The 22,832-nt window shown below is 52.3% G+C and overlaps 2 protein-coding genes across 2 annotated transcripts; both read right to left on the bottom strand.

The window, feature by feature from the left end:
* Nucleotides 1-196: 196 nt before the first annotated feature.
* Nucleotides 197-5,916, bottom strand: LOC128074369 (uncharacterized). Its single transcript, XM_052670143.1, has 10 exons — nt 5,732-5,916; nt 4,838-5,080; nt 3,994-4,284; nt 3,521-3,618; nt 2,671-2,857; nt 2,486-2,588; nt 1,801-2,047; nt 1,606-1,645; nt 918-1,023; nt 197-832 (listed from the first exon to the last, which is right to left on the bottom strand). Exons 1-10 carry the CDS (start codon nt 5,841-5,843, stop codon nt 790-792), a joined length of 1,470 nt encoding a protein of 489 aa, XP_052526103.1. The 5' UTR covers nt 5,844-5,916; the 3' UTR covers nt 197-789.
* A 6,724-nt stretch (nt 5,917-12,640) lies between these two features.
* LOC128074295 (uncharacterized) lies at nt 12,641-16,982 on the bottom strand. Its single transcript, XM_052669999.1, has 5 exons — nt 16,859-16,982; nt 14,450-14,692; nt 13,181-13,471; nt 13,000-13,097; nt 12,641-12,886 (listed from the first exon to the last, which is right to left on the bottom strand). Exons 1-5 carry the CDS (start codon nt 16,980-16,982, stop codon nt 12,641-12,643), a joined length of 1,002 nt encoding a protein of 333 aa, XP_052525959.1.
* Nucleotides 16,983-22,832: the final 5,850 nt, after the last annotated feature.

Raw genomic sequence — 22,832 nt, 5'->3', positions numbered from 1 at the left:
TCTCCACTTTTCTTCCAGGTTTGATCTGAGATGGGGGCTACAAAGAAACACGGGCCCTCAGCTCTACCCACAGTGTTTGCACAGAACACAGTTCCACCCAAGATGTGTGCTGGCATCATCTCAGCAAGACACAATTCTGTCAACACCCCACAGGGAGCACAGCTCTCTATGGGCAATGAGGGGACGAGGCAGGAGCTGTAGCATGGCAGGCAGCCTCCTCCAAACTTCATTTATTGGTTTTCAGGACAGGGCAGACAGGTTGGCAAGGGCAATGCAGTCACATCAAGCTCAAGCAGAGCACTGGGTTTGAGTGGATTTCAGCATAGGAGGGAGATTGAGTGAGGAACCCAGGACATGGCAGAAGCACAAAGCATCCTTCAGCCCGAACCCCTCTGGGAATTTCTGTGTACAATGATCACAGTCAAGAAAACAAAGGCAAAGTCTAAAAAATGAAACTGCAGAAAATCCCATTGAAAAATTACAGAACTTACAAGGGTAAATAAAAGCTGAAAATAAAAAGTTTATGACCCTCCTTCCTGTTTTCCACCTGCTCTGCTGAAATGGATAGGACACTTAGTCTGGTGATGGTCACAGGAGAGCCAGTGTTGATTCAGGTGCAACCACATCTTCTCTGTATCACTGCTGTTACTCTCACAAGAACTACAGGCGGGAGCTGGGAGAGCAGCTTTCCAGCCTGGCTGGGGCACAAGGGGACATGTCCAAGAAGAGGATGAGCATATGATTCTCCCAAAGGTCAGGATCTCCTGGCTCCAATTTTTCTCTATCTTTTTAATTACTCTCCTTAGCTTTGATGGACACAGCCTTCCTTCTCCTGCAAAGGCAAAGGGCAGTCCTGAGTGAAGGGCTGCTTGTGAGAGAAGGTTGTTCTGCTGAACCACTTTCCCCATCCTACTCACCTGGACTGCACAAACCACATGATGCCTGCAAACAGGAGGATCAGCACCAAAAGCACAACCACTCCAATCACAATCCCTGGCCATGGGTATGGTGGCTGACCTGAAACTAACAAACAGCCAGGGGTGAGTGCCACAGCCTGCGCCACATGTCTGCACAGACACTGACCATGGAAGTAGATGTCTGCAGGCGTGCAGAGGTGACTGCAGGATCGGGATATCTGTGGGATCAAGGATCATATATGAGATATGAGATGCTGGGTGCGATGCCCTTCAGCATAGGCATGCCTCCATGCCTTTCCCTCAACACAAAGCTGGGCAAGGCGTTAGTGTTTCTGGGGTTGCATGTGGACTGGGGCAGTATTAGGACCGAGATGTGAGGAGAGATGATGGCATGAAAGCTGCAGGGGGTCCAGCTGCAGCCATGCACACCTGCCCAAAAGGCCAGGGGTACCAAAGCCAGTGCACCCACAGAGAGCCTCAGGATCCAGAGAGCATCCAAGAAGATGGAGGTAGGAACCGGTTATAGCAGGTAAATACTCCCAGTATCTGGGAAACAGAAGTTTCCTCTGCTCCCGCAAGAGCTCCTGGACTGCCCAGCTCCTCTCCTTGCAAGGATACGGGCTGGGAAAAGGGGGGGGGGATACAGAAAGACCCTCAGGCACAGGTGTGGGGCAGAGGAACCACTTACCCATGGAGAAGCTGTAGCACACGCAGGTGAATGTCTCCGCCTGTTGAAGGGCACAGGACGGAGGCTCAGAGCAATCCCACGTCAGCCAGCACACAGCAAGGAGCTGCCACCCAGGGCCACCAAAGGCCCCAGCCGTGGCCGAGGACACGGCGGTCGCTGCCGCGCCCCGTGCACAAGAGCCCCCGGCACGGGTACCTGCGGTGAGCGCCGGGCGAGGCGCAGCAGGGCGGTGTAATCCCATCCTGGGTGCAGGGGAGCGTTGTGGAAGCCGTGCCCGCGGGCCCCATCACCCAGCACGAAGTCCGTGGGCGCGCTGAGGTTGAGCACGGCGGCCACGTAGGGGTCAGCAGGGTGGCTGTGGTTGGAGGGCTGCAGCTCCCCCGAGCAGGCGTCTTCCAGCACCGTGCTGTTGTGTGTCACCGCCACGAGCAGCTGGTGCTCACTGCAAGGCAGGGCTGTGAGAGGGGGATGGGGATGAGGGAACACGGGGAAGGGGATGAGAGCGACATGGGGGTGAGGTCGGGAGCAGGGATGGGGATAGGAATGAGGACAGCAATGAGAACAGACGGGGAAGGGGCTGAGGATGGGGATGGGGAAGGGGATGGGAAGAAGAATAGGGATGGAGATTGGGGTGGAGGGAGGGATGGGGGTGTGGAATGGGGGTGGGGATGTAGAGCTAGGAATGTGGATGGGTGGTGAGGAGGGGGATGGGAATGAGGTTGGAGATGGAGGTAGGGCAGTGAGATGGGGGTGAGGATGGAGAAAGTGAGGCTGTGGGGGCGGTAATAGAGACGGGAATGGAGAGAGGTGGACAGAGGCAGCTTAAGGGATGCAGCAGTGCTCAGGGCTGCAAGAGCAGAGCAGCCGGGGCTGCGCTCACCTGGCTGCCTCAGGGCGCTGGGAGATGGGGTGCAGGGGAAGCACGGCTGTGCCCTGAGATGGAGAGGTATCGAGCAGGAGGCGGGAGCAGCCATCGGGCGTCTCTGCAGAGGAAGATCCCCATGATGAGCCTCAGCAGACTGGCACGGAGGGGCAGGAGGAGGAGCTGCGTGCGGAGACCCTCACCTGAGCCGCTGGTGTGAAACTGTGATGCAGCTCCGGGACCCACGGCTGTGAGGCCCCGCACGGCCACCGCATATGTGGTGCCGGGGCCGTACGCGGGCAGTGGGTGCTCCGTGGTCTGGCTGCTCAGCCTCAGCCGCTCGATCTGCAGGAAGCCGCCGTCCTGCAAGGCCCTGGTCGTGACGTTCAGCTGGGGACAGGACACGGAGCTGGAGGGCAGCGGCCACGATCCTGCAGGAACCTGCCCACACCACAGCCAGACAGCAATTCGTTGCTCTGCTCCTCCTGCCCCTGTTCCTATCCCAGCTCTTGCAGGTGCCCAGAGAGCTCAGCGGGAGCCTCGGCCCTGTGTGTGTGTGAGCAAAGCGTCAGTGCTGAGCAGAGCAGGGCAGGAAAGACTCTGGAGCTAACGCTCTAGATAGCACCAGAGCAGCTGCAGAAAATGGAGTTGCTTAGACTGTGCCTTTGCTCTGCAAGCCCTCTGAGCTGGACGGATTTGCAAGGCATCCTCATGATTTGTGAATCACGTCACAAATTGAGGTGGCTACAAGCTGGGTGCAGCGCTCTCCTCCCTCAGCCCTGCTTCTAGCACTGCAAACCACAGCCTTTGTCATGGCCAGAGAAAAGATAAGAATGCAAGAGGCACAGGAAAGCCTGTAAGGCCACCCCGCCAAATACATCACTGGGGACTGAGGACCACTGAGAGGAAGTCGGAAATGCTCAAATTCATGACAGCCAGAAATTCAGCACGTGGATGGGTGACTGCTGGTCCTCAGGGCTTTCCATGGTCTGCACACCTGCGTGCACAGAGCTGTCAGCAGGGAGGGAGGGGCTGGGTGGGGGCCCCTGGTACCTGGTACCCAACGATCTCCCCTTGGCAGGAGGGCAGCGCCTTCCACCTGAGGGTCCCCGTGCTGGCATCCAGCTGCAGCTGCTCCGGCTTCTGCGGCACTGGAAGCGCAGGAAAACGGAGTCACAAGTGGGGCTGGCAGAGAAGGTCTGAGCCCACAGCAGGATGCCCTCAGCTACTGCCCAGGGGCAGGCTGCGCAGCAAACCCAAGCACACTTTGTGCCACAAAAGGAGCGTGGATTTCACAACAGCAGGAGCAGCGATGGTGTGGTGAGGAGGGCGGGGTAGGAAGGAAAGAGCTCTGCTCCAGGACTCTGCACAGCCTCTTCTGCATGCAGCCCCAATGCCAGCACCATCACAGCAGGGAGGGATGCTCAGAATGAAGTGCTGGGCAAAGGTCACCTCTCTCTGCCTCTCTGCTGGTGAACCAGCCCAGGAACGTCCCTTCCCTCCTGTACTACGCCATGGACACCTACCTGTTTCTTTTGTCCTGATCATCCATGAAAACAGGACTGTGCTGGGGGGCACCGAGATGGTGACAGTGTAGTCAGTGAAGGGCTGCAGGGGAGGACAGGTGAATGTTCCCCTCTGTCCGTGTAGGAGCTCCACTCCAGTGACCTCCTCAGCCGTACAAGGAGGTGAGGAAGGCCCTGCCAGCCGGCATGTGGCCTGCACGTGCTGGCAGGCATCAGGGAATCTGCAGGTCCAGTTCAGTTTGATGCTGGTGCTGGAAACCTCCAGGGTCGCAGGGACAACTTCTAGCACCTCTGCAAAGGAAGTATTGCAATAGGGTCAATTCCTTGCGTTCCGCTCCACCCTTGCAAGTGTGCTTGAGTTACATAGCACTACTGACAGCCCAGCTGAAGGGATGGGAAGCCAGAGGGTGAGTCAGTATATGTCAGATCTCTCGATGGAGAAGTAGGTGAAGTTTGGATGGAAGCGAATGCGGCTGTGTTTGTGCTCTTTCACTGTCTAAGGCAGTTTTCCCTACTCGCTCATAACCCAAAGTTGTCAGAGTCAGCCAGCATCTCCCCTTTCAATCAGTATCTGCTTTATGACCTGTCCTGCTCTTCACAGACCTCTGTAGAGAGTTCCTTTTTCCTCAGTTTTTCACAATGGTGAGGTAACGAGCTCTGGGTCACAATGCAAAAGTGCCTTTCTGCACCACTGCCCCAGGAAGGTCTTGTGGAGAATAATGCCACTATGCTGCTTTTTTGAGAACGCCCAGGAGATCTCAAGAGGAGCAGTAGCTCCAGAGACTCCAGGATCCTGCAGCTGCACCTCCTGACTCCCCATCACATAGCCTGAAGCCTTCCTTACCCACACACTCCACTCTGGACCGAATGCGGATCCAGGAACCACTGCTGGCTCTTCCCAGCCAAACTTCCCTGTAAATAGGCTTCCCATTAGTGATGATCTGCACTTCTCTTGAACATCTGACTTGGGTGTAGGATGGCTGTAAACCCTCAGGGCAGCTCAACATCACTTCTTCATTTTTCTTATACTCCTGCAGATCTGGTTCCAGATGGAGTCCTGGGTCCCACCGGGGCCTTTTGCACGTTTCTGGCAGAGGGGGAAAAGGGCTTAGTTGGGGCATGAAACAACAAGATGTCACAGAGAGCAATAGCACAGTGTCAGCACTCAAAAATGGTCCCTCCAGAGACTCAAGGGAGCGAGAAGGTGACAGATCTGTCTGCCATGAGTTTGCCAGGACAGTTATGCCTGCTCAGTCCTCCCCTGCCTGCTGGCTTGGATCTGATTCCAGCTAGCAATGCCCATTACCTTACTGAGCATGGCACTACCAGTCCTATAGGGATGAGGAGTCTTTATACTGCTCAGAATAGGGAGCTCCTTGTCCCAAAGGGGCAGAGAAGTTGTCCCAGAAGTTCTGTACCATCTGCTCAATAGCCACAAAGAAGGGACATGTGACATGAACAACCACATTAATGCAAAGTTATGAGAACTTCTCACCTCCTGCTCCCAGGGACACTGCCCCGTACATGGAAGTATGTTACATCCCAGCACTCACTGAGGCTTTCCCAGTACATGGAGCCTCACACCCTCCATCCCCAAATTCCCCCCAGAACATCCCTGGCATGGACATCACCTCCGCCCCCTGTGATGTTGTGCTGCACCTGGTAAAGATGAACAGCAAATGCAAGAGGAAGAGCAGAAATATGTTCACTTGTGAATAGAGTAGTGTCAAATTCTAACCTGTTCCTTGGGGTGCTCCTTGGACCAGGGAATCAGGTTCTTCCTGGCCCTGTGCTGCCAGCAGAGGAAAAAGGACCAGGAGAAAGTTCAGAGCCAGAAACTGCAGGGCCATGCCAGCATCCAGTCCTGGGCACAGAATCAGATCTCAGTCCCACTTGCTGCCTCTGAGCACTGGCATCTGTGGTTGCAAGAATTGCAACCACAGGAAGGAAACAGCCTTGCTTGTGATGAATAAGCCTTCCTCTTTTGAGAGGGAACCTCCCACTAGTAACACTGCTGCAGCCTTTTGCTGCTTTGTTTCCCTGGTGCATCCAGGCAATGGCACACAACAGAACAGCCCATCACCAGCACGAGATTTGCATCCCAAAATGCTCCTTTCTAACAGAGGGAGGGCACTTAAGAAATGCTGCTCCCATCTCTAAGACTTCAGCCACAGGTTTCCCAAAGCCACTGCCTGCAAGCGTGGCTCCTGGAGAAACATTCAGGACTTCTGGTTCCTCAAGTGTGTGATAAAACCAGGGAGAGTCTGCAGAAAGGCCCCACGGAACAGTAGCTGGCTCCTTCAACAAGTAAACACCAATCAAGCAACTAGGTGGGAAATACCACTTAATCATGAGGTCATTTCTCAGACTTGACAACTCAGGTGTCCTCAGACTGAAGCCCAGAACTACTCACAATACCTAAGAGGAGGCTGCACCAACTCTAAATGTAACGATAGTGTTGCTTCTTTGGACCTGCTGACTGTGCTGTGCTCAATGCACTCGATAACGCAGCTTGTCCCCCTGGCTGCTTGGGCACCCTGCTGCCTCGTGCTGAGCTGCTCCCCAGGAATTCTGCCGGTCTAAACGTAAATGTTAACCTAACAGTAAAAGGAAACTGAAACCAATGTTTGGCCCCCTATTTGTAGATGAGATTAAGCTGCGGTGCAGTTGATGTAACAGAAGGAAGAAATACCATCCAAAGAGACCTGGACAAGCTTGAAAAGTGTGCTCACATGGACCCACATCAAGGTCAAGTGCAAGGTGCTACACTTTGGGCAGGGCAATCCCAGATATGTGTACAAACTGGGAGAAGAACTCACTGAGTTCTCACTGAGCCCTGTGGAAAAAGACATTGCGGTTCAGGCAGGAGCCAGCAGTGTGCTCTTATGGCCCAAAATGCTGGCTACATCCTGGGCTGCATCAAAAAGGAGGTGGCAGCAGGGAGAGAAGGAGATTGTCCCCCTCTGCTCTGACCTCCTGAGGTAGCACCTGCATCCAGGTATGGGGCCACTGTTACAAAAGAGACTTGGAGTTGTTGAAGCAAGTCCAGAGCAGAGTAACAAGGATGATCAGCGGGCTGGAGCGCTGCTATCGTGAGACAAGGCAGAGGGAGAAGGGCTTGTTCAGTCTAGGCTCAGGTGAGAGATCCTTTCAATATATAAATGGAGCTTACAAACAAGATCAAGATCAAAATTTTTAGTTAGTTTTTTTCAAGATCAAAATGATCGTGATAGGACAAGGGGGAATACTTTTAAAAGAAAAGAGGGGAGATAGAAGTTAGATGTTATGAAGAAATTCTTTATCATGAGAGTAGTGAGGCACTGGAATAGGCTGCCCATAGAAGTTGTGGATGTCTCATTCCTGGAGGTATTCAGAGCCATAGTGGATGGACTTCTAGGCAACATAACCTAGTAGGTGACAACCCAGAGGAACTAGATAGTCCTTGTGGGCCCTTACAACCCAAGCCATTGTATAAGCCTATGATTCTAAAATTCTGTATTCAGTTCCCAGACCATGAGGGCCATGACTAGACCCACAGGAAAAATGTATTGTCCACCACCACCATGCAGGCAGGCAGGCAGCCTGGGAACCTCCCGCTGGGCAGACGCTGCTCACCCTCTTCCAGCCCACCAGCCCAGTGCATGGCTGATACTGGGACCTTCCAGCTGCTACCTACATGATCTGTCCTACTTCCATGCTGCCTGGCTCCCTGCATGCATTCCTTTGCATGCATCAAGAGCAGGACATTTAGGGAAGGCTGTAAGGTGCAAGGAGGCCTTGCTGGCCTGCCAGATTGACCATGCCTGAGGGCAATCACAAAAAAGGGCATCTTTGTGCAGAGGCAGCAGCACAGGGAAGACCATTGGCTACTGAGACATGGGAGCAGTGGAGGAACAAAGAGCGCACTTGGCCCTCCACCTTGCCCAGTTAGCTCAGCTCCCAAAAGGAGAGTGACTCTATAAGAGAAAAGAGGGGACCAGAAGCTGGACTCAGTGATCCTTATGGGTCCCTTCCAGATCAGGATATAATAAGCCTTTATTAGTTGTCTGGACAGAGCAGGCAGAGTGGCAAGGGAACAGAAAGAGGATGGGACCACAGGAGGTGGCTGGAGCACAAACCAATGCTCAGTTTTATCAATCTCACTCATTCTCACTCAATTATCAGCTGTCACACTGGTGTTAGCAACCTCTTCCCCTCACTGCCCAATATGTATCAGGAGGAGCTCAACCACCAGCAAGACAGGGAAAGGTCATTTCTCAGACAGGCATTCTCAAAGGTCCCTCAAGGCCCGTGGCCCATTTCTGCACACTTACATAGTCAGACAATGCAATACAAATCAACTCATCAGCTGGCTTTAGTTCCCCTGCTTCCTGAACTGTATGTATTCACTGTACCCCCCTTTCCAAATGGGAAAATCTGAAGATGTTCAATCAACACTAATTTGACAGACTCCAGAGAAGGCTTCCAGAACCGGGAGCAACCAGTAGAGCCACAACAGCTTTTGCAGTAAAATGGAGGCAGGATGTGGCAGTTGTGCAATTAGAGGCACTTCGAGAGAGGGGAGAAAGGGAATAGCTGCCATTTGATTTTTTTTATTCGTTGATGTGCAGCTGAACGTGAGCCAGCAGTGAACCCAGGTGGCCAGGAAGGCCAATGGCATCCTGACTTGTGTAAGAAATAGTGTTGCCAGTAGGAGAAGGAAAGTAATTTTCCCTCTGAACTCAGCCCTGGTGAGGCCGCACCTCAAGTACTGTGTCCAGTTTTGGGCCCCTCAGTACAAGAAAGACATCGAGGCCCTGGAGTGTGTCCAGAGAAGGGCAATGATGCTAGCGAGGGGTCTGCAGCACGGGGCTTATGAGGAGCGGCTGAGGGAACCTGGATTGTTCAGTGTGGAGGAGAGGAGGCTCAGGGGAGACTTCACTGCTCTCTGTAACTCCATAAAGAGAGGCTGTAGCGAGCAGAGGGTGCGCCTCTTCTCTGGTGTAACTGGTGGTAGGACTGGAGGGAATGGCCTCCAGCTGTACCAGGGGAAATGCAAGTTGGACATTAGGAAATACCGCTTTTCCGGAAGAGTGGTCAGGAACTGGAATGGGCTGCCAGAGAGGTGGTGAAGTCACCAACCCTGGAGATGTTCAAGGAACGTTTAGGCACCAGGTTGAGGAACATGGTTTAGTGGAAACTATTGATGGTAGATGAACAGTTGAACTGGATGATCTTGCAGGTCTTTTCCAACCTTGGTGATTCTGTGATGCTATGAAACTGAGCACTGGTTTGTGCTCCAGCCACCACCTGTGTTCCCATTCTCTTTCCACTTCCTTGCCCTTGCCACTCTGCCTGCTCTGTCCAGACAACTAATAAAGACTTATTATATCCTTATTATATTATGTAGAAGGGACCCATAAAGAGTACTGAGTCCAGCTTCTGGTCCCCTCTTTTCTCTTATGGAGCCACTCTCCTTTTGGGAGCTGAGCTAACTGGGCAAGGTGGAGGGCTAAACACGCTCTTTGCTCCTACACAGCCCACATGTCTCAGTAGCCAATGGTCTTCCCTGTGCTACAGAGGTGATGTGGATCTGTGCACCAAGCTTTGTCCTGTGAGGTTCTGTTAAGAAGCAGGCTTGGGCAGTGTGAGGTGTGAATATGGAGCTGCCCACACTGAGAAAGAGGTGGAGAAATTCTCACCACAGCCTGACGTACAAGATGGGTCCTGGGGGTTTTGGGAAGAAGAGGAACGCTGCAGCTGCTGAGGAGCACAGCAGTAGCTGTGAGTTTCCTACAGCGCTCAGCTGGCACTAGAGGGCAGGGTAGTTTGTTCACATGAGGACAAATGATGTTCCTTGCTGAGCGAAGGAGGCAACTGGGAATAGGAATGAGGGGGAATGCAGCATATGCTGTGTGTTGATTGTGTCCATGTAGGGGCCACGGACTGTGAGACCTTGAGTGACTCTTGCAGCTCTCCTCTCCTTCCTCCTGAGTCCTGCCAGCAGTCCTGACCAACTACTCCCTGAGTTGCATGAAGAGAAGCATGACCAGCAGGACAAGAGAGGTGATGCTGCCCCTTTACTCTGCTCCTGTGAGACCACATTTGTGGCATTTGATGGCATTCTCATGAAGGAAGGAGGGACAGCACCCCTTCACTGTGCTGGGGGCACAGGGTTTCTCAAGGTACTTCCTCAGAACTGCCAGGGCTGCACAAGCCTCAACCCCTCATGAAGAGAAGGACAGACAGAACTTTCACACACAGTAGGGAAGAACCCCAATCACATGGCTGCAGTAAGGAGCAGGCAGCCCTCTGAAAACCAAAACATTTTATTGGCTCTTCAGACATAGCAGCACAGCTGCGAGGGCGGCGCACTTGGGCAGAACTGCAGCAGAGTTCTGGAGCTTGATGGGTGCTGGTGCAGAAAGTAGAGAGGGGCTGGGAAGCCCTGTGTCAGGACTGGGCAGTGCCAGGTGCTGGAGGACAATTGGCCAGCATGAACGGCTCATCCCAGGCCTTGGGCTGCTCTTGCTCTGTGATACAGGATGCAGGAGCTTACTGAAAACATGAGTGGGAGCAATAATACAGGAAAGATACATGCAGTTCCACTTCCAGCTGTGCAGGACCAAGACTCAAGAAGCAGCAGCAGGACGTGCCGTCACCACTGACCCAGGGATGTTCTCCCCATCTTCTCCACTCTCATATTGCTTGGTGAGTCTCCTGAGGAACTCCAAGTTGGGCAGATGTAGGGATGTTGGCTCTCTGTCCTGACTACCTGTACCTGCAAACATCAACAGCACCTGGCTTGAGGCTGCTGCAAGCCCTGGGCAGCACAGGGAGCTCTGGCAGCTCTAGTACAGAATGGGGCACCAGGCAATACCTGCCCCTTGGTGTCTCAGGGAATACAAGCACAGCATCCCACCTCCTACCTGTCTCTTCTTGTGACAGAGATCTCCCCTTGATCACAGAGTAAATGTCTGAGTTTTCATAGGGCTGCAGCTCTGCAGGGACAAAAGAGCACAAGGGTGTGTGGAAGGAGCGGGGCAGATTCAGACAGCAGCTCGGGCATTGATCTGTTCTCCCCCACCCACTACTCCAGCCCCACAGCCGACCCTGTGCTGGACCCCTACCTACATAATGGTCCTCCTCAGCTTTGATGGACACAGCCTTCCTTCTCCTAGGAAGACAAAGGGATGGTCTGAATTTGGGAACAGGCTGACATGGCCCAGAGCCCTGCTGAACCCAGTAGCAGTGGAAGAAGCACTTGGCACACTCTGTGCCCAAGCCACTCCTCCACTGACAGGCATTGCCCGTCAGCACCTCATGGCACAGCAGCGCTGGCAGCAATGGCTACAGGGGATGGGGTCTCCCAGCACACACTCCCTGCCCCAACCCCGAGGATGACGCTCAGATGACCCCATTAGCAGCCCTACAGCTGAATCATGGTGGCACCAACCAGCCAGTAGCATCCCTATTGCTTGATAGCAGTGGGAGCAGAGCAGGAAGCCCACTCTGTCACTAGCCACCCCAGTACCACAGCGAGACTGAGAGGCAGAACAGCAGCTTCAAGTCCCAAGATTACTCGCCTGGACAGCACGAACCACACAATCACCGCAGAGAGAGTGACCATCACTGAGAGCACAACCACCACTGTCACCGCTGTCCATGGCCAGGAGCCCAGAAACTGCCCTGAAACTAAAACACAGCCAGCAGTGGGTGTCACAGCCTGGAGTTAGTGCCCAGGCCTTGGCATCAAGGTGTGCACACGTGCAGGTGTGTTTGTCCAGTATCCACAGCTCTGTGGGGACAGGCAGCAAGTCACAACGTGCACTGCCTTCAGCTCTAATGGGCAGAGAAGAAACAGGGAGGCTTTGGATTATGAGGAAGGGTTCCATTTCCATAAACTGCACAGTGCAGTCTGGTTAGTGAGAAGATTCACAGCTCCAGGGGCTGCACCCATGCTTCTGCTCAACAAGAGCCGGCAGCATGTGCTGGCCGCCCAGAAACCCCTTCTATCCTGGGTTGCATCAAGAGAAGCATGACCAGCAGGGAAAGGGAGGTAATTCTGCCCTTTTACTCTGCTCCCATGAGACCACAGCTGGAACAGTGTCCATTTCTGTAGCCCCCAACACAAGAAGGACATGGAGTTGTTGGAGCAGGTCCAGTGGAAGGCCACAAAGAATGATCAGAGGGCTGGAGCACTTCCACTGTGGGACAGGCTGAGAGAACCAGGGCTGTACAGCCTGGAGAAGAGAAGGCTCCAGGGGGACCTCACAGCAGCCTTCCAGTACCTCAAGGAGCCTACAGGAAAACTGGGGATGGACTTTTTATCAGGGCATGTAGCGACAGGATGAGAGGAAATAGCTTTAAACTGGAAGAGAGCAGACTAGATATTTAGACTCAATATTAGGAAAAAAAAATTTACTGTAAGGGAGGTGAGACACTGGATATGTCCATCCAGTGAGCTTGTATGCCTTCCCCCAGAGGCATTGAACGCCAGGCTGGATGGGGCCATGAGCAACCTGGTCTGGAGAGAGGTGACCCTCCCTGCTGCAGGTGATTGGAACTAGATGATCTTAAAGGTCCCTTCCAACCCAAACTTTATTATGATTCTATGATTCCTTGCCCTGTCATGGACAGGATGGGTGCACAGCAGCTCAGGACCTGCTCAGGCTTGCCCCATGACTGCACCAGGCAGACGCATGACACAGAAGCCGTTACCTGAGATGTAGGCTTGGAACTCCAGGCTGGATGCATCTCCAGCACCAGCTGCCGTCAGGCCCTGGACCGTCACTGTGTATTTGCTGCCTGGGCTCTGGGGAGGCGGAGTGTACTGGGTGACAGAGTGGTTCACTATTACCTGCTGGAAGTTCAGGAAGGTGCCATCGTGTGCTCTCCTGGCAGTGAAGTTCAGCTAGAGGGAGGAGAGGTGCTGAGGGGAGCAGCACCCATCTCCTGCTCAAGCCCAGGGCAGCATAGAGCAAATGCTGCTCTGCTGCCTGGGTACAGAAAGCTCTGCTCCGGTACCTGGTACCCAATGATCTCCCCTCGACAGGGGGGCAGCGCCTTCCACCTGAGAGTCCCTGTGCTGGCATCCAGCTGCAGCTGCTCTGGCTTCTGTGGCACTGGAAGCACAGGAAGATGGAGTCACAAGTGGGGTTTTTGGGGTGAAGAGCAAACTTTACATTACATATAGGAGGGCAGTTACCCATTGTTTTTGTCCTAAGGTGCTGTGTGAACAGTATTGTGCTGGGTGGCACTGAGATTGTGATGCTGTAAACAGTGAAGGGCTGCAAAGGAGGACAGGCGAATGTTCCCTTCTGACCATGTAGTATCTCCTGTTCCGTGACCTTCTCAGCCTTACAGGGAGCAGAGGAAGGCCCTGCCAGCTGGCATGTAGCCTGCATGTGCTGGCAGGCATCAGGGATGCTGCAGGTCCAGTTCAGTTTGATGCTGGTGCTGGAAACCACCAGGGTCCCAGGGACAACCTGGAAGACCTCTATGAAGGAAGCATGCAGGAGTGTCACTTTCTCCCTATCCCCTCCCTACCTGCACTAGATCTCTTTTTGTCCCACTTTTGTTGTCATTTCCCCAGGGCTGTGTGGCCAGTGCCATCCTCCCTTCTCCCACACAGTACTTGGGCAACGACTGCACATTTCTTGTGCCCTGGACCGCTCTAAGAGCACAGTGCTGCAGTGATTCAGGCCTGGCGATGGGAATGGCAAAAACGGATTGACAAGTTTGTGATCGCTCTGCTCTCAACACTAGGGGGCTAGCAGCTAATCTGGTAACTGCTAGGAGGACAGACACAACCCTGGGCTGCATTAGCAGCTCTTTTCTCTGGAGCGCACACCCACGGCATTCCCTGACTACCCAGAACCCACTGCATTGAGGCTGCACACTGCATCTAGCACCATTTCCCTTGCTGGGGTGAGCAGACTGAGAATGGCAGCTTCACTCACCCACACAGATCATGTTCCTTTCTACAGGCTGCCAGCGTCCTCTGCCGTTCTTCTCATGCCAGATGCTCTGAGAAGCTGTGGAGCCTTGTCTAGGGTTTTGTTTCATGCAGGAAACCTCTGTGTGGGACAACCAGTACCCTACAGGGCATGTCAAAATCACTGTCTCGTTGAGATCGTAGGACTCCTTGTCTGGGACAAAGAGAATCCTGGGGTCCCACTGGGGCTTCTGACATTTCCCTGCAGCCAGATGGAAAAGCATTAGCAGAACAGAGGCTGTCTGTGCAGGACAGGGCAGGGGAGAGGAAGGATGTTCCCTGCTCTGGTACACCGTGGTGAACGAAGGAGCTCCCAGGCATGACATGGATCAGCCTTCCTACACCACAGCCCTTCAGCAGCACCTCCCACTTCCCCAACACACAGAGAGCCTCAAATCTCTCGTGCTAATGCAGCCTGCCTTCCCCTGGGCAGGAAGGACAGTACGGGGCTCCCAAGACAGCTTCCGTTGCCTCCCTTACCCACACATTTCACACTGGACTGAATATGGGTCCAGGCATCGCTGCTGTCCCTTCCCAGCCATAATTCCCTGTTTAAAGGTTTCCCATGGTTGATGGACTGCTTTCCTCTTGAACATCTGACGTGGGTGTAGGATGGCTGTAAACCTTCAGGGCAGCGCAGCTTCACTTCTTCATTCTTTCTGTACTTCTCCTGGTCTGGTGCCAGATGGAGTCTTGTGTCCCACTGGGGCCTTTGACATGTTTCTGGCAAAGGTGAAAGGGGTTTCAGTTAGGGTGGGAGGTGGTGAGGTGGGGCAGCGAGCTGTCCATGGGCACGATAGCCCAGAAATTGGAGGAAGCAGGGACAAGTCCCTTCAGTGCTTCCAGTGACGGCCGTATCCACCAGCAAGAGACAAGGGCAGAGCCGTGCTGCTGCTCAGGCTCCTGGCACTGTAACCCTGCTCAGCTGTTCCAGAGGGAGAGACAGTATCCATGTGTGCCTACGTAACAGGGCCAGCAGAAATGCAGGAGACCTCCATCATGCTCACCTTCCCTCACTCACAAAGGTCCTCACTCACCCACACATCTCATGTATCCCACTGCCAATGGCCATAAGCCTGTGCTGTTCTTCATAAACCAGATGCTCTGAGGAGCTGGGAGGCCTTGGTGTGGTCTTGGCTTCACACAAGTGATCTCCATGGCAGAAGGCCAGTACCCATTAGGGCATGTCAGCATCAAACTTGTATTGACATCGTAGAATTCCTGGTCTGGGACAAAGTGAATCCTGGGACCCAACTTTGGCTTCATGCATTTCTCTGCACCAAAAACATGGGAAGATATTAACAGAAGAGAGGCTGCTCAAGCAGGGGATAGGGACAGTGTTCCCTGCCCTGGTACACAGTGGTGAGGGATGGAGTTTCTGGTCATGATGTGGATCAGCCTTCCTACACCACAGCCCTTCAGCAGCACCTCCCACTTCCCCAGCACATCCAGAATCTGGATCCTCATGCTCATGCAGCCTGCCTTCCCCTGGGCAGGAAGGGCAGCACAGAGCTGGTGTAAACTGGAGTCTTTATCCCACTGGGATTTGGGGCACTCTCCTTTTGGGGACAAAGTGTGACAGTCCTACTCCAGGCAAGGGGCTTGTCTGGTAACAGAGGACAAGGTGGAGAGCTTTGTCCACCTCTTCTCTGAACCCATGAAAGCACTGTGCTGTGACACTGGCAGAGTGGAGGCAGATGTTAGCACATTAGGAACTGACTTATGACATGTCTGCAGCTCCAAGGACATCACCCCGGCAGGGCCACAGGGTGTTTGGAGACCATTTGTTTGATCAGAGATGCCCTAGAAAACAGGCAAGAGACAAGGGTCTGGTTGGAGCCTGTGAATCAGGAGCAGGAGACAAGTCAAAAAGGGTGACACTGTGGTGATCACTGTCCCCTCCCAGACATTTCCAGGTTGTCTGAGTCCCAAAAGATGAGCAGAACTGGTGTGCTGCACAGGAAAGTTGAGGTCGAGATAACTGGGCTTATTTAGCTTGCAGGAGAGGAAACTTAGAGCAGGATAAGCAGCAAACAAGAGGAAGCAGCACCCTTATACAGATTCCCATTCACCTCTGCAGACTTGCAGGCATTCTCTATCGAGTCTCACTTTCATAGAATCAAAGGTTATCCTAAGTCTGAAGGGACCAATAGGATCATCCAGTTGCAGTCAGTGACAGTGTTGTCCAAACACTCCTTGAGCCTCAGCAGCTTAGGACCTTGTCCACTGCCCTGGGGAGCCTGCTTCATGCCCACAGTCCTCTGGTGCAGCACCTCTTCCCAACCTCCCTTCTCTTGCAGTGGGTTTCATACCATCATTGCACTCTTGTGTCCTGCAAAGCACTGCAAAGGACAGTGGTCACCACCCTCTTCTTTGGAGCCACATATGCTGCCCAGATAGGAAGCTTTGTCTCTCTGCCCATCGCTAAAGTCGGCACTTCCTTCCAAACACCAGAGATGGGCAACATGACTCACGACCCACAGGACAACTTGGCAAGCCACTTCTGCTCCCATTTCTCTGTAGAGATAATGGCTCACACCTCAGGGTCCCCAAGCCCTGCTGCAACAAGCAGCTACTCCCGGGCATCACAAAAGTCAGAGCACACCATCTCCACACAAGGAGCCAAACAGAGACCTCGGAGCTGTCCCCACCCTTCCTGCTGTGCCAAGGCATTCCCAGCACGCTGAGGCTTGCTGTCCTCCATCTCCTAAAGCAGATTCAATCTGACACAACCCAGTGATGCCTGAGTGCCTTGGGACTGGTGGACACCGTCTTCATCTCTCTCCAGCATGTTGCCATCAGTCAAAAGAGGGAAAAATGCAGAGCCAGCTTGCAGGGAGAGGAGCAGCAAAAGCTTCTTTTGAAGAGAGAGGAAAAACCAGTGCTTACCTTCTTCCCTTTCTCCTTCCTCAATTTTCCCTGAAACTGCTCCTGCTCCTGAAGATTCTCTCTGTTTCCCCAGCTGAGGGAGGAGGACCAGCAAGAAGGCCAGCACCTGCCGTCGTATGGCCATGCCGTTGCCACAGCATATGCCCCACTCAGCACTGCTGGGGAAAGGTGTCTGCACTGGAGGGAGAGGTGCAAACACAGAAATGAAACAACAACCAGGGAAAATCACACGTGGAGTGAGGAGCTTCCTCTTTGGGCAGTCAGCACCCACAGAGCTGCTCCATGCCCACGCACACTGAGACATCTCCAAAGACTCCTTAGAGCCACTCCACTGTCTCAGGGAGAGCATGAGGGGGAAAACACTGCCTGGGGTGGGGATGGAGGAAAAAAGGGAGAAACTGCAGGCAGGAGGTGCTGCAGCATCCAGACAGGTTCTTGGCTGCAGCTGGTGGGGGGGAGGAGAAAGGAGCTGCAGAGGCCAGCAGGATGGACCCACACCACCTCTCACCTAATCCACATCTCTATCCACAACCTCATCCCCTGTCTTCATCCTCAATCCCATTCCCACTCCCCTGCACTCCTTGTGGGGATGTGAAGGGGTTGAGAAGCAGAAGGGAAGTTGACGCTGGGAAAAGAAGGGGTGGGGAAAAGCAATTTAAACTTTTCCTTGATAACATTTTTTTCTCACTCTCCATATCTATTTGTGCAGACAATAGGTTAATTTTCCCAGAATTTTCCCAGTTTTGCCTGGAGCACTGTTCAGTCAGTGTCTTTATAGAATCATAGAAACATTCAGGTTAGATAAGACCTGTAAGATCACGAAGTCCAACAGCCGCCTAACACTACCAAATCCTCCACCATGCCATGTCCCTAAGTACCACATCCACCCACCTCTTAAAAACCCCAGAGATGGCAACTTCCCTGGGCAGCATTTTCTATAACCTAACCACGAAAAAGCTCTTCCTGACCCCTAACATAAACCTCCATCTCCTCCTCCTGAGTTGCATGAGAGAGTACCTGGGAAGCGTCTGGCTGCAGTCTGAGGTCAGCCCACCACTCTCATCTTAAACCAGGCCTTCACTACTGTTTGTTAGAGCTAACAAGATACTAAGGGTGAAAATATGTTCACTTTTCCCCCCTGTCTAAGTCAGTAGGATGAACTGTGTACCACTTTTCACTGCCTTCACTAAGTCCTGCTGCCACAACTCTGTTGTTGAGCCCCAACTGTGGACCTTCCAGATCTGCTGAGCTCTTGAACCCACCATATGCAGCCTTCTCCATCAAACATTCCCTGCTACCCTGCCCTGTCCACATTTCCTCCATGGTTTATAGGATGTGAGGCACCTCAAAATGGAGTGCATATAATAGTGGGGTAAGAGAATCTTTCTGAAGCTGAGTGGAGAAGATTGTTCTTGGCTACTTCAAGCAGAGCCTTTGTGTATGTTAGAAAATTTATCTTTTTTTGCTTGTTTGTTTGTTTTTTCGTTTGTTTTAATTTGTTTTCTCGATGTATAACAGACAATAGAAAAAAATGCTGAAATGCTGCACCAAAGGCCACAGCACTCAATCGCATGCCTGGCTCCTACACAGCATAGCATTGCAGCTGCTGGTTCAACAGATGATGCCTTATTTCACCAGGATCCCCAGCACAGAATCCAAATCAGGAAGGTTTCCAAGAGACAGTCAAGTCAGCAGATCATGAATCCTTGCTCAGTATGGCACGACTTAACGGAGTTTCGTCTCCATCAGAACACCCACTGGGGCTCCACAAGCATGTGACATCTGGGCTGTTTGTGCTCTACATACAGTGTTTTAGTCCTTAGAGCAGGACTGCCTCATAAAGACATCTCAACACATTGTAGATGCTTTCTAATATTGATTTCCTGTGTAGCATTCAGGAAAGCTACCCAGCCACACAATCTCCCCTCAAGAGGATTGAGGCCTCAAGGCTGCAGGTTTGGCCATCATAAGTATGATTGATGAGCTGCTTCCTGACGGTTCCATCAGCAATCAATCATCAGTGAATTCAGCTCACAGTCAGATCTTTGGGCTGCAAAGAGGGAAACCCAAACCACCTGCAATTTACAAGCAGTCTTACTTCTGATAGGGAAGAACACTGAGGGCATGATGTGATACTGTGTGACCTGGACTCCTGGCTTGGAGTCCAGATGTTCTGCTGATGGTCAGAGACTGAAAGTGCCAGCAGAATCCAAAGAGGTCTCCATTATCCAACCCACCAACCACCCTGCAGTGTCACCAGCAGAACAAAAGCACTATGTTAGCCTGTGCTGCAGTGGAGCTAACAACAGGGGCAGACATTACTTCTTTCAAGTGTACGGAGCTGTGAGCACAGGAGCTCACCAAGCTGATGACAGACCCCAGATATCCCAGCCTGCTGCAGGGCGATGGCAGAAGGAAGATGCCCCAATAGCACAGGAGCACAGCAGGATCCCTGGAGCACAGACTGCATTAGGGTGTTTTGCAGCCTGGGCAGGTATTCCCTCTTGTGGCATTGGCCACCCAAGTCTGTCACCACTGCCCTCGAATGCTGCCCCACTCGCTTTGCTGCAGACTGCCGTCCACTCCCACATAGCCATGCACTTGCTGAATACACAGAAAGGTATTTTCAGCACACCAAAATGGACATAAGCAGCATGCAGCTGGAGCAGGGTGGAGTGAGGCCAAAGGGACGTAGTCTGCTGCATTTTGGTTTGGAGAAGATATGTTCACAAGTGGGATTTGCTGCTCAGACCTCCAGGCAGCTTCACATCTGGTCCAGCCCTTCCTGCCGCCTTCCCCAGGGCTGCCTCAGCACGTACCACCCTGCTTCTTGGACAGGGAACCTGGCTAAGCCCAGGAAGTGGGAACTATGGGATTTCAAGTGATGTTTCAGCTTCCTCCCAAAGCCTGCTTTCTGACAGCACCATTTTCAGGGCACCTCTGCTCCAAGACCAGTACTTCTCACTTCTTTCTGTCCCTCATTTTTGCACCTATCTGCCCTCTGGCAGTGGTAGCATATTGTGCCTGGAGTCTTGCTGCTGTATCAGAGCAGCTCTCTACCTCCTACACATATCCTTCACACCTCCTTCTTTGCACAAGACTCTACAATGTTCCTCCTGTAACGCTCCACCCAGACCCACATGCTGGCCCCACGCATCACAGCTCTCCTCCACATGCAGCTGACAGTATGTGTGAGTATGGTGGAGTGGTAAATCTCTCCTTCCATATGCAGCAGGTCTGAAATAAAGGGGTTGGCATTTCCCCCTTTCAGCTCTCAGCCTGCACAGAGTCCAGAGGAAAACAAATCCTGAGAAACTGCCTATGCCACCAAGGGTAGCTGGGAACAGAGAAGTGCCCAAAATATCCTGAGCCCGGAAGGAAACAGATGAATAGGGAAGAAAAAGCCAAGCAGCTGTTTTTCCAGTGAGCTGGAGCCAGTGGCCTGGCAGAGGGGGAAGGTGGCACAGCTCACAGTGTGAGCAGGGCTTCTTCAGGATGCATTGTCTTGCATGGCCCTGCTCCAGCTGTTTTGGAGGGAATGGTGTAGGAATGGAATGTTGTTTCTACACTAAATATTGAAAAGAGGGTATTGATCTGAAGAAGTAGAATACCATTTATTTGTATTTTGTAACTTGTCTTTAGAAATAGCTGATGTGAAAAAGTAGAAGTACCATACATTTTAATACCATATTTTAGAAATACAGTTGCTGAATTACATGATTAATTCTTGCTTGCAAAACTGCAATAGTTTCTAAATGTTCCAAATAGTATGGGTATAGTCCCTCATTTTGTGAACTAGAAAACATGTTGTAAGGCTGTTCTGTCTGGATAAGAAGCCAGGGCCTCTGCACAACACCAGATTGTCTCACTCTCTGGGTTGTTTGGGATGCAACTGGAAGGCATCAAGATACTCCTCTCTATCCTCCTTCCAAGCTTATCTCTATGCAAGGACAAACAGATGTCCAGAAATGACGGCCAAGTGTTGAGTGGGCAAATGTTACAAGTTAAATAATCAGCGATATATGCTTAGCTAGCAAAAATTTATGTTTATCCAGTATCCATATGTTTAGTTGAGCATTGGGAGGACTGTGAATCAGAAGCACTCAGCCAATGAAGAACCAGGGGAGAAAGAGATAAACATCAAGTAATAGGGCATAAAAAGATGTAACACTGTTTTCTGTGTGCTCTTCTGCTTGTGGGACTCTCGTCATTGCAATTGTGAATAAAATCTGCTTTATCAAAGATACCAACCTGATAAATTACTTGGATATTTCCAACAGTGGTGACCTCACCTTGCTGCCAGCAGGACCCTGAGCTGTCCAGGATTCTATACAGGGGCTGCATCCTCAGCTTTCCCCTTCTTCCATGTCAACAACTGGGGCTGATGGCTTCCCACAGCTTTCAGGATGTATCAGACCTTTGGCCATAGTGCTGTGACTTTCTTTCCCACACAGGCTGAGAGGGTGGGAAAGGAGAGAGGACACTGTGTCCTGGCAGGTTGGTGATAGCAGTGGGTATGGCACGGTGCCCAGGAAGCAGCTGCACTTTGTTGTATAAATACGTGCACGAAGCCACATATGCTTCCAGCTTGCAATCAATCCAGCGGGAAGAACCTGAGAAGGTCTCAGACATTTGCAAGGGGAAAGAACAGGGGTGCTGCCTTACCTCTGGCCATGAGGATGATCATGTCTCTGGAAAGAATTAGGAGGTATCAGTCACCCCCTGGGGAGCTCCAAGAGGTACTACCAGCAGAGGTCTTTCATGAAGGCTCAGGGTACCCACACAGGTGCTCCAGAATGTCCCACAGACCAGGACATGCTGTGAACCATCAGGTGTGACCTGCACCCCAGATGCTGGATGGTGGTGACACGCTTGGCTCACCACCACGTCCTCCTGGCTGTTACTCCAGGAGACCAGTTCATCCAGCGGTGGAGCAATCAGGACCAAGGCTCAGTAGGAAACAGTGACTATCCAGCTGTGGCACAGGTGGATGGAAAGTAGGCCACTGTCATCTAGTTTATTACTGTGTTGTGGTGGAAGGGATGTGCTGCCTGGAAATGGGGCTTGAGTGTGCAGGTGCAGCAGGATTCAAGCCCAGCTCTGTGCTGGAGCCACCAGTTCCAGGTGGCACTGCTCCCATTGCCCTTCTCTTAGTGCTGTGTTTTGCTGCTGCTGCTGGCCTGGGCACTGTCCTCGTACACAGGGACTTCCCCCTGTTTCCATGTAGTCTGAATCAGCCCATGGCAAATGGTGGGTTCATGCTCCCTTCCTGCCCCTGGAGCAGTCAATTCCAGGCGTACTGGACACCCCTCCAAGGACAAGCAAACTGTGTCCTGCACTCTGCTGCCAGAAGAATTGATAAAAACATATTAGCAGTTCAGTTGCAGCGTACCACTTGGCTGCTTTGGACTCCACTTGATATTGGAGTTCTCTCATGTCTGGCACAGCAGCACTTCGCAGTGCTGTGACTTCATTCAGGCCATAACCATCCACTCTTAGCTTTCACTCTCCTTTGGACTTTCTCACCAACTGCATGGGACTATGAAGGGTGCAAGTCTTGCTGGTTACTCTTTGGTTCTCCAGTTGGCAAATCAGTGAATTAATAGGAATTAGAGAGTCCTGGTTGGTGTGATATTGCCACCAGGGTATCGCTGGAGCAGCGAATGGCACCTGCTGTTCTTCTACTCTTAGCAGCTCCACAACAGAGACCAGCAAGGTAAACAGCTGTCCTCCATCTCCAAAGCAGCCATACCAAAAGCCCCCCAATATCCTTTGGGTCCATGAAGTACACTCTGCTGAGGTGGTCTATAGCAGAGATGCACGGACCCTCATGGCCAGTCGCAAAAGGATGCTTTCACCACTCCTTCCCAGTTAGGCTCACTTTGGCTTCCGGCACTTGGGATCCCCCTGTCCCTCCAGAAATACAGATGGGTTCTGCCCCTTAGTAATCTGATAATATTAGAGAAGATTGCAC

The sequence above is a fragment of the Tympanuchus pallidicinctus genome, unplaced genomic scaffold, assembly GCF_026119805.1.
Source record: "Tympanuchus pallidicinctus isolate F22 unplaced genomic scaffold, pur_lepc_1.0 scaffold9, whole genome shotgun sequence".
In the NCBI taxonomy this organism is placed as follows: Eukaryota; Metazoa; Chordata; class Aves; order Galliformes; family Phasianidae; genus Tympanuchus; species Tympanuchus pallidicinctus.
This window is presented reverse-complemented; position numbering and strand designations above follow the sequence as displayed.